General features: G+C 42.0%; 4 protein-coding genes across 7 annotated transcripts; 2 read left to right on the top strand and 2 right to left on the bottom strand.

Annotated features, from left to right (window-relative positions):
* Nucleotides 1–502: 502 nt before the first annotated feature.
* ormdl1 (ORMDL sphingolipid biosynthesis regulator 1) lies at nucleotides 503–6,230 on the top strand. Of its 4 annotated transcripts, XM_020633152.3 has the most exons (5): nucleotides 532–661; nucleotides 1,474–1,552; nucleotides 2,859–3,038; nucleotides 4,087–4,238; nucleotides 5,284–6,230. In XM_020633152.3, the coding sequence occupies exons 3-5, from the start codon at nucleotides 2,865–2,867 to the stop codon at nucleotides 5,417–5,419; spliced, it is 462 nt and encodes a 153-aa protein (XP_020488808.1). In that variant the 5' UTR covers nucleotides 532–661; nucleotides 1,474–1,552; nucleotides 2,859–2,864; the 3' UTR covers nucleotides 5,420–6,230. The 4 variants fall into 4 exon arrangements, with proteins under 4 accessions (XP_020488807.1, XP_020488809.1, XP_020488808.1 ...); XM_020633151.3 differs by lacking the exon at nucleotides 1,474–1,552 and having other exon boundaries at nucleotides 503–661; XM_020633153.3 differs by lacking the exon at nucleotides 1,474–1,552 and having other exon boundaries at nucleotides 513–657.
* Nucleotides 6,231–6,596: 366 nt separating this feature from the next.
* On the bottom strand, nucleotides 6,597–11,583 carry adat3 (adenosine deaminase tRNA specific 3). Its single transcript, XM_020633143.3, has 2 exons — nucleotides 11,488–11,583; nucleotides 6,597–8,660 (listed from the first exon to the last, which is right to left on the bottom strand). Exon 2 carries the CDS (start codon nucleotides 8,643–8,645, stop codon nucleotides 7,587–7,589), a length of 1,059 nt encoding a protein of 352 aa, XP_020488799.2. The 5' UTR covers nucleotides 8,646–8,660; nucleotides 11,488–11,583; the 3' UTR covers nucleotides 6,597–7,586.
* On the bottom strand, nucleotides 9,361–11,292 carry alkbh6 (alkB homolog 6). Its single transcript, XM_020633147.3, has 2 exons — nucleotides 11,075–11,292; nucleotides 9,361–10,538 (listed from the first exon to the last, which is right to left on the bottom strand). Exon 2 carries the CDS (start codon nucleotides 10,531–10,533, stop codon nucleotides 9,817–9,819), a length of 717 nt encoding a protein of 238 aa, XP_020488803.2. The 5' UTR covers nucleotides 10,534–10,538; nucleotides 11,075–11,292; the 3' UTR covers nucleotides 9,361–9,816.
* osgepl1 (O-sialoglycoprotein endopeptidase-like 1) lies at nucleotides 11,427–14,772 on the top strand. Its single transcript, XM_020633142.3, has 7 exons — nucleotides 11,427–12,248; nucleotides 12,328–12,715; nucleotides 12,809–13,013; nucleotides 13,473–13,621; nucleotides 14,141–14,271; nucleotides 14,385–14,456; nucleotides 14,593–14,772. The coding sequence occupies exons 1-7, from the start codon at nucleotides 12,043–12,045 to the stop codon at nucleotides 14,675–14,677; spliced, it is 1,236 nt and encodes a 411-aa protein (XP_020488798.1). The 5' UTR covers nucleotides 11,427–12,042; the 3' UTR covers nucleotides 14,678–14,772.
* Nucleotides 14,773–15,932: the final 1,160 nt, after the last annotated feature.

Below are 15,932 nucleotides of genomic sequence, written 5' to 3'. Positions count from 1 at the left end.
TAAACAATATATTTATTTTATTTTTACTTTTTATTTTTATTGAGAAACAGTGACCACACAGAGTTACATAAAATATTACCACGAAAAGACAAAGCAAACAACAACCAGCAAAACATGAAGAAAAAGAACAAACGTAATATAACAGAGGTATCAAAAACAAAACTAAAGTTAAGTAACATATTAAGGATTTCCAAAAAGGCTCAGTGTTTCTCTACTTTTAAATCTTTAAGTCCGATGAAATTAATTGACTTTTAAAATGCTTTAAAGATTGACTGGAATTACCAGGCAATTTACACTTTAAATTCAACTTTATCATCATAAAATTACAACCTTGTTCCCGTAATCTCTAATGTTTTCCTGTCCTTTTACTCCTTCGTAAAATGCAAGATTCAAAGATGTGGATAAAAGTTGTATTTTCTCTAACAATGAACATGAATCGATGTGTCATTTATTTTTTTAAGTGCTGCCTGAGAAGACAAAAGAAGGGGCATCAATTTCTCTCCTATCGACGTCACCACGTCTACTTCCGGTCGGGTCAGGCTTTCTGCGCTCGTGAACTGCACACATCAACAAGGAGATAACCCATTTCTCTCCGTAGCAGTTGTTTCTATAAATACCTTCACTGCTCGCTCTCCACCTGTGAGGTTCCAACGCTGGGTGTGTAAGTGCTACATGTTACATTTCTACTACGTCACGTCACTTCATGATTCCTGTGTGTTGTTAACGACGCTGAGCAACTTGTAGGTAGAAATAGTGGCGTGTGTGTGTGTGTGTGTGTGTGTGTGTGTGTGTGTGTGTGTGTGTGTGTGTGTGTGTGTGTGTGTGTGTGTGTGTGTGTGTGTGTGTGTGTGTGTGTGTGTGTGTGTGTGTGTGTGTGTGTGTGTGTGTGTGTGTGTGTGTGTGTGTGTGGGGCCCTTATGTTCTGATAACGAAAGCATGTTTACAAACCTACACAAGGCATCTGTGTTAGTTCATGTTCAAATATAGATTCAGCTCAGCTTTAAAGTAATCAGCAAGTAGACTAAGCCAGTGCAGTTGCGATTCTAGAGTCTGTGGGGGCCCTAGGCAAAGAAAATAATTTGGGGGCCCCCTCCAACAACTATTATATCTACCCGTGTCCCGGTGCTCTTCCTCTTTCTTCTTTCACTGCCGGACAGATATCTCCTCTTCATCTTCCTCCAGTGATTTTCACTGATGAATGGAGTTATACATGAGATGCCAAGCAGGAGCAATGAGAGTGAGTGCCGTCACACAGATGGGGGCCCATTAGGGAGGTTTGCCACTGTCATCGCTAAATTTTGCACATTTTGAGCTACTGCTGTGGCTTAAAGGCCCCTGGGCCCCAAAGCAGCTCCTCTGAGCCAGTGACAGTGGTTCTAGCAGCAAAGCACTTATTATTTGTGTCAGAGTTGAGTCAGCTTTAGTCTAAGGACTGTCCCAAAGTAATGGATCTTATCATCATTTGTGTTACAGGGCAAATGTATCTGCTACTTCATGGTGCATCAGTACAGTATTACTCCAAATAAGTACCAGTATCCAAAATGAGTTATAGGTACGTAATAGACTTACTCTACTTATGGACAGCAACTTTGGCCTAATGCCAGGACAATGGTAATAATGTTATTGTGGTAGTATTTATTTATGGAGAAGTTTTCTTCACTCGCATGAAAAAGTTCTTCACACAAGTTAAAACAAATCACCTTAACCAACTAAGCAATTCAAGAAGACAAGCATGTAAACAAGGCACAGAAGAACAGGTGACAAACACTCCTCATTCACTGTGGTGTATTTATTCAACTTCAGAAAATATCTTTATGTGAAATTGTAATCCTGCTGTTCGAATGTGAACGTTGACTTCTTCTTGTGCGGGCATGCAGCAGGCTTTAGGGATTTAACAGAAAGTCATCATTGCCTTAAATGGATGCAACTTAAGCCCTATTCGTTTTCTTTAATCGAGCCTGGCAGCTGAATATGTGCCAGAGGGCAAAGTGCACCATGAGATTGCACAATTTGTTTGTCTGTTATCACATTCAGACTTGCAGGAAGGACAAAGTGCTTAAACTGCACAACAGATATGCATCTTTTAAATAAAGGTATACTGTGACGGAAAGTACGCAGCATGCACTTTAGTACTGCAGCATATTGTTAGAGGTTGTGTCTTTGAAGAGTCACACGTTTGTAGGATTCAGAGCTTGTGTAACAGTTTTTATAATGTCGAGTTAAGTCAAGAAAAAGCTGCACAGCCGTGAGTGTTGGATTGTTAACTGTTGATGAACATGGAAAGTGCCATCTGTGTCTGCTTGGTGAGTAACAGATGAGTTAGATATCCTGATTCATTAACCCATTCGTGTCCACAGTTATGATTACACTCACAGCTGAGCAAAGAATAACTCAGTGGGCATTTATTAACGAGGGTACAGCCCCAGTTTTTGTTTTGGTTAAATAGTTAGTCACAGGGTTTTGCAGGTTTCTACATATTTTCACAGAAAAAAACCTTTGAATCAATCAGATAGAAATCTTCATAATTCTTCTCTCTCACACACACAGTCTAGACTCAAAAATAATAACAATAATGTTTTTCTTTTTCTTGGTTCAGTCACATTTTGCAGACCTTTGGGCCACCTCATTAGCTTTCTGCAGTGCAGGGTCTGCCTATGGTGTCGTATGGGGGGGGGGTTCAATCTTAAAGATAAGGATTTTGACCCTGACAGATTACAAAGGCATCCAATGCTGCTGAGAGAAAGTTTTTTTTTTTTTTTTGTCACATGTCGAAGATATCTTCCTTCAATAGGGTGTAGTGAAGGCAGGAAAACACGCAGATGTTGTCGAGAATATCAAAATGTGTTTTCTGTCCTCAGACCAGAATGAATGTGGGTGTGGCACACAGCGAGGTGAACCCAAATACTCGGGTCATGAACAGTCGGGGGATCTGGTTGACCTATGCACTCGGTGTTGGCATACTTCACATTGTGCTCTTGAGCATTCCTTTCTTCAGCGTGCCATTGGTGTGGACTCTCACCAACGTCATACACAACTTTGTAAGTTTAATTCTCACACTGTCACTGCTGCTCACAGGGCCAAACCGACAATCTAGACCAAAACGTCAAATGACTTTCAAATTAGTGAAACAAATAATTTACTCCAAGGGTGTAATCGAGGAGAATTTGAAAGTCAGTCCGAGCCTTGCCAGGCCCAATGAATCTTGCATGTGTTCCAAACAGCCTGGTGTCTGTTACCTTCAGCAGGGTCTGTTCTGTGTTTGCTTATCAAGATAGCCTCTTTTTTTTTTTTGGGGGGGGGGGGGGGGGGGGGTGTTTGTCATTTTGGCAGCCTGATGCATGACCTATTATGATAATTTCCTCTCTGCCCGTTAAGTCCGTAGCGAAAAACTGACCTTTCATTGTTACCAGGCTGGCCTCAATAAAGAAACAAAGTCGATGTGTGTGACATCATGAAGTTGTGCAAGCTCGGAGCAGTTAACAAGGATTTTGTATCACGGCCAAATACGGAAAGGCTATTAACAGTAACCACGGAGGTCAACTATAGCCTTTTGTTTTCACACAATACAACAGCAGTGTGCTGATTATGACTTGGAAGAATGCCAGTAGTTTAAGTTGTATTACTTTTCCCTCTGTAATGCAGGTTTTCCATATAAAACTGCATTCCTGTGTTTTGACTTAGCGCCGTGTAATTGGAAGTGAGTGTCGACCCCAAGATAGAAAACGTGGTCATTAATCTGCGTCAACAACCTCTGCTCGATCTGCTTTAAATACCACACCTCTAGCAGCGGCCCAGAGTTAGTTGTTTTGATTCTCTCTGGTTAAACAGATGTTATCATCACAAATCATTAAACCAGTCTGCAAGTACTGTGTTCAATTTCCATTCATTGGAAACCTTATCCGAAAATTTGGATGATAACCTCAAATTCAAATGACTTGGGACACATTTTTGCCTGATCGGCGTTCCTTTTTATACTTTTTAAGAGAGCAAACAAAAACGTTCACCTCGTGCTCTCTGTATGAAATGTTCTTCTTCTTCCCAGGCGTCAGTATTGCGACAATGCAGCCTGTGTTTTTGTCTCCACAGGGAATGTATGTGTTCATGCATGCAGTGAAAGGCACGCCCTTTGAGACCCCTGACCAAGGAAAAGCCAGACTTCTTACACACTGGGAACAGCTGGACTACGGCGTTCAGTTCACTTCATCCAGAAAGTTCTTCACCATCTCTCCAATCATTCTGTACGTATGAGAAACGATACGATTCTGTCCTCACACTGATCGATTATTCAGAAAAGGACGCAAGCGATCAATCACATTCTTGTTTGTTCACACTGACGGCCAGATATCGAAAAGACACTTCTTCATCATCTTTAGAAAATATTGATAGCGGTTAATGTTGCGTGCACCATGTACAGAGGCTGTGGTCCTCTGCTGCATGTCTCCCCTTACTCATTTCTCCCAACATTTCCTTCTTATCTCTACAGCTGTCCATTCCAACAAAGGCAAAATGGCCCCAAAAAATATAACTTTAAAAAGTATTGTTAATGACAAATAGGCCACAGTCATGATTATTATTTACCTTTTTAGCAAAATATGGCTATGACCTGGATCGTTTTTCAACTTCGATATCGCTGATTACTAAGAATGTAGTAAACGTGTAAGGCAACAGGGTCGTGAATAGACAGCTGCACACAATAATTGGGCTGAACACTTTTATAGCCGGGGTAGGCAACTTTGGAAACACTTAGTTTCTACCTAAGCTAATGCAGAAAAAAAAAAAAAGCAAAACAGCTCCTCCAAACTGCATGAATGTGCACTGCCCGCCCTTGATTTGTTAAATGAAACAGTTAGTCTAAAAACAACCATCATTGGGCACCGGTTGCCTAGTGTTTAGTGCGTGCGCCCCATGTACGGAGGCTGTAGTCCTCCAAGCGGACGGCCTGGGTTCGAATCCGACCTGTGGCTCCTGTTCTGCATGTCATTCCCCCACTCTCTCTCTCTCCCAGTTTTCTGACTCTATCCACAGATCTATCTCTCCATTGAAGGCACAAAAAGCCCAAAAATCAACCTTAAAAAATAAATAAGAACAATCATAGACTTTATCGTTAATAATTCTGGCCGTCACACATAATGTAGTTATCCTGATTGATCTATTGTCAACGTTGAACAATCATAGACACTAAAACAATGATATTTAATCAGTTGTTCTGCACTGTTTGTTTCCCTGCCTTGACAAATGTAACGGTTTATCGTTGAATCTTATCCATCTCTTTTTGCTCCTCAGATACTTCTTGGCAAGTTTCTACACAAAGTACGACACGACACACTTCATCATAAACACGGCTTCGCTTTTGAGCGTCTTAATCCCGAAGCTGCCGCAGCTACACGGAGTGAGACTTTTCGGTATTAACAAGTATTGAGTTGTTGTAGATGCTGCGCCTCAAGTCCTGCGTAGCACCTAACCAAGAAGTTGTACAGTTTGTGTAAAAGTCACTGTTGTTGTTTAGATATATCAGGGTTAAGATAAGATGTTTCAAAAAAACAGGAGTATGTTTGTAGGTGACAGGATGCCATATGCATTACTAACTTATGTGAATATTTAATGATGTATTTTTGGCCTGCGCAGACCTGGGCTGGCCCAGGCGTCGCTGAGGCTTTTGTTTGAGTTTATTTCTGTCTTTCCCTCCAATTCTCATGGCAACACATTTTGTGAGTACAAGTCCGTTTGTAGCCACAAAGATGTCCCAAATGTATTTTTCAAAGATGTTTACTTGTCAACAGTGATTCGGTGTCAATCGGCACGCTCTCATTTTGTAATGGGTGTCAAATGTGTTCATGCTGAGTGGAAAGTAGAATCATTTCCTGTTTTGCATGATGTCCTCAGTGTGTGAATCATTTCTTATTTGTATGTCAATCAGAAAAGGGCAGGCTTTTTTCATTGTACAGTTTGTTTTTTTTTTCTTTGTGTGAATGTTTTGTGTCCTGTATGTAGAAATGAGACAAATAATTCTTGTCAGATTAAGTGTTTACTCAGAGAGGTCTGCAGTGTCTGTGAAGAATTTATATTCATGTAGCTGCTCTCTTTAGATTATGGCTTTTTTTGTTGTTGCTATTATCAAGGCAGCTAGTCCTGCTTTGTTTGGCCATAGCTCATAGTACTCATGATATTTCTTGTTCTAAATCTTATTAAAATGTTGGTGCCCTCCGAGTGTTCCAACTCTTTTGCCTGTTCTTTGGGTTGCTCCTTCTGATGATGAGATTTAAGAGATGTTATGAACCTTTCAGGGACTTAAAACAAAGGACACAGTTAGTTTAGAAGATTCTCTCAGATTATCTGTGAATCTTTAAATGCTCTGGTTTAATAGTAACTACAGAGAATAATTTCACAGCCTGCTAAAAAAAAGACCTGAGACGTTCTCTTGATCAGAAAGCAGAGAGCTCCGCTGTCGCTACAGCTAACCTTTGACCTGAGCAGTAACCCAGCATTATTTGGAAAACATCCAACTTACCCGAGTGTTTAACACATGCAAGGAAGAATAGCTGTAATGATTAAGTATCTTAAACTGCACAGGGATGATCTGAAGCATGGAAAACAAATCAATAAGCATTACCTTTATCAACATAATACATCATTTACAACTTTTAGTATACAGCGTAGTTTGAAGATAAGACCTGGAAAGCTTTCCAACTCCCTGGATATTATCATATTAGGACTACAGATAAAAATCCTTAAAAAACCCCCCAAAAAAACAAGGGCACACACTGTGACTTAAATTAGTTTGAATCTGTGTTGGAGGCATACGGTTTGATGTAAACAAGGACAAAAGCTTCCTGTACAGAATCTGAATGAGTTAAAATGTTGTTAAACATTCACGTGCTAATAATCATCAACAAACTAAACCATTTTTAGAGTGCGTTTGTTATGAACTGTTAGTTATGTCCGGTTATTGTGGGTGGAAAGTGCTAACCGCTGTATGAGTGAAAACCTTAGATATTAAAAATAAATCATCTCTGCAGCTGCTTTTTCGAGTAAGCCCAGCTGTTGCATCAGTTGTCTGAAGGTGGGAAACGTGTTCAGATGGCTGGCGCTATCTCTGTCTGTGTCGGTGTTTGGAGGCATCTACACCTGCAGTTATACAGTAATCTATTGCTAATAATACTTTACTTATCTGCAGGGGGAGCCAGGTTCACATTTTACAGAAGTAGTCAACGCTGACCAGGTTCAGATCTGCAGCTGAAAGCAACGTGAAAATGGATTACAATTTAGCTTCAGTTATTTTTTGCATCTGTTATCACAAGACCGACCTTGTGCACTTCAAGGTGAAGCATTTCTAACTTTGTTGTAAGACAATAAAGGCTTTCTAATCTATTCTATTTCTATGAACTACAACAAAAACACTCAGCAGCTCTTCCTTAAAACGTGATCCACGCTCCCCTTACAGGTGTACACATCCACTAATTACAATAACCACATGCATGTTTAAAACTTCATTTAAAAAAACAAAAAAAAACCCAATGCTTTATTCCTTCCTCACACATGATAACTAGAACATGGTTACGGGCCTGCCGATGAAACAGATGCCTTTATTATCTACTTTCCTGCAAACTTTCTTTCGTGACACGGTCGTCCAAACTCTTCAGATCCTCACACTGTTTACTCAGGACTCCTTTGTAAACCTCAAATCGATGGTTTAGGTCTTTCTGGGTGTGGATTTTATATTTGGTCCCCAACGCCCCGTCAGCAGAGGCAGTGCCATAGAAGACACGGCCGACTCTGGAGTGCACGAGCGCCATGGCACACATAACACAAGGTTCTCTGGTCACATAAAAGTCATACCCAGTGCATATGTAGGGCTGAGAGCTCGCCTCTGTGTCAGGATCTGTAGGGATAGGGTCTGAGTTTGGTGCTGGATTAAATGTACATGCAGGGTATCTGTCAAAAGGGTAACATCCTCCACCTTGACTCTGAGCCACCAGGTCGATGCAGACCATGACAGCATGGTGAAGAGGATGGTAACCTCTGCAGTCATGACCCACCGCAATGATTCTCTCCTCCACTGGGTCGACCACAACCGCACCCACTGCCTCCATGCCCAACTCGTGCCCTGCCTTCGCTGCAGTCAGAGCAGACAGCATGTACTCCCGCATGTGTGATTTCTGAGATGGACCGAAAAGCTCGCCTCTCAGGGCGACGGTCACCTGTTTGTCTTCATGAAAGGAGGTGGGCCAGTGTTTGCTCGCCAGCTCAAATTGGGGTCGGGTCAAAGGGGGACGCGCAGGGACCTTCACCACAAAAGGCTCACCCAATCCGTCACATTGAGGTCCGTCTGAGGGGAGCAGAGACCGGATGGTGACCGCCTTCGTGTCTGGAGCGTCACTGACGAGGCACACGAGGACTTCCAGAGGATGAGGACTTCCCTTCTCCTTCACCGCTCGCACCCTCTTGATGTGCTGCAGGCTGCTCAACGGGTAAAGACCGCTCAGCTCCCGGATCAGTCGAGATGTCTCTTTCTTGTTGACAATGGGTGCCGCAAACGCCTCTATTAGCTCGACGTCTTGTGATCGCTCATCTGACAGCACAGGATAAGCAACCCAGGAGTCGGAGTCACACTCCGAGCCTTTCCAGCGTTTCGTCTGTGGCTCCATTGTTCTGCTGTTCTCCTGTGAAAAATGAGTGCACGCCAAAGTCAAACAAAAATCAGGGCATGTTGACACCAGCGCTCAGGATGACAAAGACTTTCAGAAACTAAACCAACAGCTTCCATCCAGAAGACTTCTTTAAACTGATTTGCAGTGATATATTCCTTTTGAAAAAAAGTGACCCAACTGATTTATTTTAAACTTAAAACCTCCATAAATCATTCCTCCACACATACTCTGGTTAATACATGACACACTGGATGTGCTATTTATTGCAGTTTTCAGTCTCCTAATGGTTTATAATATTCAAGCAAGAAGTCTGGTGCAGGAGTATTTGTTATTATTCTCAATTCCTTATTCCTGAGGTTTCTGTCTTTGAGGCATTCACATATGAACGTGTCAGCATTATCAGTGTCTAAGTTAGGATTCATGCAAATACTCAATTCTGAGGCATTTGTTGGCACCTACACCTGACAGCTATTTCATTTCAATCATGGCCTACTTACCGAAAAAAAAAATAACTTGCAGATAAGCTAATTGTGGTTGAAAGTTGTGATCTGAATATGCACTCAGCAGTCAAACTCAATAACATTCAGAGTATCAGAGCCTAATTCAACCACTTTTTTAAAGCCGTGCTTGCACGTTGTTTGCCTTTTCTTTGTAGCTCTTAAATAAAACTCAAAAATAAGTCGCACATAGGCAATAAAAAAAGAAAAACAGAAACATTTCATCACTATTTTATTGATGTAGTGCTGAAAAAAAAACACGTTGATCGATCAAAAACACAGACTCATGTTGAACGATTGAGAAGTGAAGAATCATTCCAAAAAAAAGGAAACACAAAGAACATTTTCGTGGGGCTTGTTTGTGTTGATAATAAATTGAATACATTGATCAAAGATTTTTAAGACGTTTAAAGACACCATGATTCACCTCGGTCATTTGTTCCACAGATGTTTGACACAAAGATCTCCTGGAAACATGTAAGAGATAAATCTATCATTTTAACCATTCCTATTAAGAAACGCTTGATCATGTCCAGAGAAGCAGCACATCATTTTTTAAGAAAGCTTGTAGTGATCCAGTATCGACACATGTAAGATATCATTCAGCAGCACGGAGGAGACTCCCGCTGATTAAGCTCGATGGTATCATGACAAACACACACCGTCTTGCTTCATTTCCTCCCCAGCAGAAGTTTGGTCTTGATAACTTTTGGCACATGTCGTATGGTCAGTGACACTCTGGTGCCTCTGGTCAGCGTCTCTCCCTGCAGAGCCCCCGCAGCAGACAGGTTCACCACCTTGTCTGTCAGCGTGTCTTGGGAGCGGGGCCGGATGCCGTGAAGGAGGCGCTGGTACATTTCATCCTGCAGGATCAGAAGACTACGAGGCTTCACCAGCAGCGAGAGGAGGAAGCGGTTCTCCTCTGTCTGCGGCACACCGTCGTCCTCGCCGTCCTCCAGGCTGCTGATTGGCGCGTAGAAGTCAAGTAGGGTGTGAGAGCCCAGGCTGATGGTGGTGACGGTAGGGTGGTAGAGCGGGCCATCTTCATGCGGCATAATCCCCTCTCCTTGTTTATACTCGTTCACCAACACATGGTTGGCTGTTTTCCCGCTGAATGCGCCGAGAGAGGATATCTTCTCACAGTACGCCTGGAGCCAGTCGGGGAGCTTTTCTGCGAGCATACCTTTGGGATGTGGTAACCCTCCCCAGTTTTGAAGCCGTCTGCCCGACAGCTGAGTCCACTTGGTTTTTGGAGACTTGTACACCTGCTGAAGAAGGTAAGCCTCCTCATCCTCCGATATGAAATCTGGGACGTAACGCACCGTTGGCGGGGCATCGTCTACGATAAATTGCTTCAAATCCTCCAAATGACAAGCAGAGTGCTCCATGCCTCCTTCAGGAAAGTCAACATGAAATGCTCATTAAAACCCCAAGATTAAGAAAGTGCTGGCTAAACTCACTGCTGGTGGTTAAGAGGGGTTTCAAGTTTCACCACAGCCCCTTTTGAGAAATGCAAAAGGAAAAACTAGGACTGACAAATCTACTGACCTCGAAGTTTAAAAGACATTTAACTAAGGAGGAGAGAACAACATAATAATCTGTGTAACAGCAGCAGTATGATCCGAGGCACTTCCGGGTTCATTGGTAGCTTCCTCAAACCTTTAAGTAAACATCCTCTTTATGACTCTATTACAACACATACATGGAAGCTTTATATTCTAAATTATTATGAAGTCCACCATTGCCTGTAAAAGGCATACCTGTTTCGTTTACTGCAGTTAAAAAGCCATTGTGCGACGGAATAACCCTGCTACATGCTAAACCGGAGCACGCATTTGACGTAATGGTCGCTTTAATGTTCTTGTGTTTTTTAAAAACTCCAACCTCAATTTATTTATCATGACATAAAAAAATGAAAATTATACATACATCGCCAAAGGAAGTTTTAAGCAGATGCAGGTTTTTTTTTTTTTAATGTTAGATTTTTTTTCTGTTGTTTCTATTTTTAATAATCCACCAGGTTCACTGATGATTCCGTGATATTCAAGATGAATGTCTGACATTTAAAACTAATTACAGTCAATTTAATTGTTATGTGAATCTTGAATCATAAAGGATTGGCCCTTTCGGTAAATGCACGAGCAGCTTAGCCAACGTCCTGACCAATTATTCAACTCTGTTCGCGCTTCACTGCGTGGATTGTCAAAAGTACCACATTTCTGCTACCCGTGAATGCAGCACAGCCTCCGTTATGGACACTGCTAAAGACGCGACAGTCCTGCAACTGTGAGACATGCACCAACACAAAGACTTATAAATTAGTGACAAACACTAGAAGTTACCTCTTTCAACCCCGATGAAAACACAGTTTCGTCAACGGGCGATTATCCACTCCTGTCCATGCTGTTCAGCTTGTGCAGCGGGAAATGTCGTCCCCTGTAAACAAAGCAACCACTTCCTGACATATGCTTGTTTTTCTGAAGCACTTTTCAAATATGGGTTTGGCACATGTTTATATTCAGTTTGTCTGGCATAAACAAAGCTCTATTACTTACCCACATTTTTGATCATGTATTCTAGCTAGGTAAGGTACCGTATCAGTGGTAACAGACTTGTTTGAGCACGGAATTATTTACATGTGACGCAGCTTTGGAGCATTTGGTTGCAAAATGTCATAGGAATTTACCATCACGGGCTTTCTTCTTTGTGCGGTATTTAGTTTGTGTGTTTGTTTTTTTTTAATCTTCCTTAGTTTGTTGTTGTGAAAGGAAATATGGCGCTGGTTATATATTTGCTATATTTGTTTTGTTTTTAGATTTGAAAGTCAATGTGAACTAAGGTGAGGTCGCTTTAACCTGAAAAAAGTCACTCCTGTCTAACGTGTAAGGTTCAACACCATGTTCCCTACAAAAGTAAAAAATATTCAAAGGCTGCTGCAGTTCAGAAACACAGCTTGGTGCAGTCCTTCATTAGGGAGAGCAGCTTATTCCAGACTGGTTCTGGGCATTGAGACCAGCTGTGATGACACTGGAGCTGCTGTGCTGGACGAGACAGGGCACATCCTGGGAGAGTCTCTACATTCACAGACAGAAGTGCATCTCAGGTGAGCTGTGCCCCCATTATCTGTGTTATTGGTTGAAGCTTCTGCTCTGACATGTCTTCTGTACTCTTGAACACTGAAGGTCTGGTGGGATCATCCCCCCGGTGGCCCAACAGCTCCATAGAGAACACATTGAGCGTGTGGTCCACGAAGCTTTGGAGAGGGGCAATGTGGACCCATGCCAGCTCTCGGCTGTAGCCGCCACGGTGAAGCCAGGCATGGCCCTGAGCCTCGGCATCGGTCTGGAGTTCAGTCGTAAGTTTGTGAGGCAGCACAACAAGCCCTTCATCCCCATCCACCACATGGAGGCCCACGCCCTGACTGTCAGGATGCTTCAACCTGTCCCCTTCCCGTTTCTGGTTCTGCTGGTTTCTGGCGGTCACTCGCTCCTCGCTGTGGCTCGAGGAGTTGACGACTTTCTCGTTCTTGGCCACAGTCTGGATGTGGCTCCAGGGGATGCTCTGGATAAAGTAGGATCTTTGGCTCTAACACAAGGTTCTGGCCTCACTGTTCATTGTGTGATAATAACCAAACAAAAAAGGTGTTTCTTTGTGTATTCACAGGTAGCAAGACGCTTGTCCCTCGTAAAACACCCGCAGTGCTCCACACTGAGTGGAGGACAAGCGATAGAGCTGTTGGCAAAGGATGGCGACAGGACAAGCATCGCTTTAACGACGCCCATGGGAAAAATCAATGACTGCTGCTTTTCTTTCACGGGGTTACGCAATCAAGTTACAATGATAATAAAGAAAAAAGAGGAAGAGGAAGGTATGAGAATACACACACAGTCTCAGAAACGGCCGCTATGATTCATGTACCTGTGATCAGAATCTTTTTTTTTTTTTATAGCAAACATTCTGACTAAAATAACACAAATGTAACAATATTTTACTGTGTTACTATTTCTTGCTGTGACAAGCACATTGAAGAATATCATTCTTTAAAAAAAAATGGAAAAGAATCTAGGTGAAAAAAAGCATGATTCAAGTTTTGCAGATTTGTGTGTGTAAAATCTGTCAGCTTAGTTTAACGTTTAATTCATATTTTCTATGCAAGTTAGAACCATGTGTGAAGACTCAGTGTGCGGCCTTCGTTTATTCATGAATACTCTATTTTTACGTTGTTGTTTTTTTTCAATGTCAGCGTTCATGTATGTGGACAGAAACCTTTGAAGAGCCTTGTGTCTTGAAAACTTCAGACACGTCTCCTCTGCTTGTACCTCTGCAGGTGTGGAAGAGGGGGCGCTGTTATCGTGTGTGAATGACATCGCAGCTGCCACGCAGCACACAGTCGCAACTCATCTAGCGAAGCGAACGCATCGGGCCATATTGTTCTGTAAGGCAAACAACCTGCTGACATCCAGCAACCCCACCCTGGTGAGTGTGTCACATCTTTGTATTTAAAATCTTATTTATTTAAAATGAGTTTATTGTAATGCAAAAAACTGACCCTTTAGAACAAGATGGATAGATAGATTTATTGTCCCAAATGGGATGTTCTCATTCATAGATACAGTTTCAGATAAGTTCCAATGGGCATGAAACATTACAGCACAAGGCACAGATGGCCTAGTGGTTAGGTTGTGCCACATGTACGGAGGTTATAGTCATAGGTTCAAGTCTGGCCAGTGGCTTCTTTCCTGCATGTTATTCCCCACTCTCTCTCTCCCTGGTTTCCTAATCTGTCCTTTGTCCTAAAGGCAAAGAGCCCAAGAAAAAATATCTTGGAAAAGAAAAACACAACACATACATATGACTAATTTTTACAGGCATGTCCCAAAACAGGTTTGGTGTTGAGTGCTACAGACAGGAAATAATAACCCCAGGCCTGTACTTTAAATCAGACTACAATGTGAGCATAGATTTAAAGATGTCCTCATTACCTCTCGGTCACAGGTGGTGTCTGGTGGAGTCGCCAGCAATCAGTACATCCGCAAAGCTTTGACGGTTATCACTGAGAGGGAAGGAGTGAGCCTGCTCTGCCCTCCTGCCAAATTCTGCACCGACAATGGAGTGATGATTGCATGGTGCGTTCACTGGCTATCAGTGAAACTAGAAATTGATTCTTAACAGGTGATTTGCCCCACTGTAGAGTTTGGTCCCAAGTAAAAAAAAAAAAAACTGATTTTATTTTAACCAGGAACGGTGTTGAACGCATGAGAGAAGAGAAAGGGATCCTGCCTCCAAATGTCGACGTCTGTTATGAGCCAAAGTAAGCAAACACTGAAAGAAATAGTTTTTAAAATGTACCTTGTCGGTTCAAGGAAATACCAACCAAACTGCTCTTGTTGTATTTGCTGCACTGCTGATTTAATCAACATTTGCTCATGTAAATTGTTGTTTTGCAGGGCGCCTCTGGGCGTTGACATGACAGCAGAGGTCAGGGCAGCGGGGATCCGGCTCCCGTCAGTCAAGATAACGATCCCCAACTGACTGTGTGGTTCCTACTGTAAAATATTGTCACTCCTTGATTTCAACATTTTGTATATACTATCTATTAGCAAAAATAAACAGCTATTTTTAATACATATTTTATCAGAAATCAAAGTGGTGGTTGTTTTAAGCTATTGACAGAAGGACTTTAGTGAGTAAAATTCATGTTATTTTTTGTTGTTTTTTGCAGCTTGGTTTGAAACAATAGAAGCAGAATTTCTGTCATTTTACAGAATGGATAGTTTCCACTTATAGAAAGTGGTGGAAAATATGAAACAACCCTGCAATCATAAATCACGAGTCCAACAGTTCTACAAAGGGGTTTTTACGCTTATATAAATGGGACCAGAAAAAAAAAAAAAAGATTAGTTATTTCCTCCTGGTGAGTTCCTCGTGTTGTGATCAACACTTTGTATTCATGATTCTTTCTACATTCTCACCACACCGCAGCAACCTGAAAGCACCTACTTCCAATTATTTTTTTTTGGGCTTTTTGTGCCTTTAATGTAGAGATAGGACAGTGGATAGAGCCGGAATTCAGGGAGAAAGAGAGAGAGGGGAGCCACAGGCCGGATTTGAACCCGGGCCGCCCGCATGGAAGCATACAGCCACCACACATGGGGAGCGCGCACCAACCACTGCACCACCAGCGCCCCTACTTCCAATTATTTTATTTTATTTTTTAAAAGTCAACATTTCAAAAGTTGGAAAACTTGTCTGCAGTTTTTGAAAAATGTTGAGTTTGCCCCGACGGCAAAAGTAAAAATCAAACAGCACGCACATCCAAAAACTTGAGTACGCTACTGGGTGCTGGACAGAAAATATCCAAAGATAAAAAATAAAAAAAGACTACGTGCGCACAACAGAAGCTGCTCCAATTCAATGTTAATGGGGATTCTCACCACATGTAACTTTTCGGGCCCTCGCCCTTCATCAGACATGAACAAGTGAGGAGACAACGGCAAAAGTAAAACATTTTGAGGTAAATACTTGCACATTTGGTTGGGATAAGCACTGCCCTCTAGTGGTTAGGTTTTGTTATTGTACCCTCCACACACACACTGGTGGGAACTGCTACAGTAATGAACCCACTGACAACAAAATAAAACACATTTAGTCAGGAACAATCAATAAGAAAACATTGATGTCAGAGCATGTCATGTGCAATTATAACCAGATAAACACAACCACACTTGTCTCATCAGGTTTATCCTCTCTGACTTGATACTTTCACATTCAGAATGTTGAACATAAA

The sequence above is a fragment of the Labrus bergylta genome, chromosome 13, assembly GCF_963930695.1.
Source record: "Labrus bergylta chromosome 13, fLabBer1.1, whole genome shotgun sequence".
In the NCBI taxonomy this organism is placed as follows: domain Eukaryota; kingdom Metazoa; phylum Chordata; class Actinopteri; order Labriformes; family Labridae; genus Labrus; species Labrus bergylta.
The sequence above is the reverse complement of the archived record's forward strand: the minus strand, read 5'-3'. Positions and strand labels throughout refer to the sequence as shown.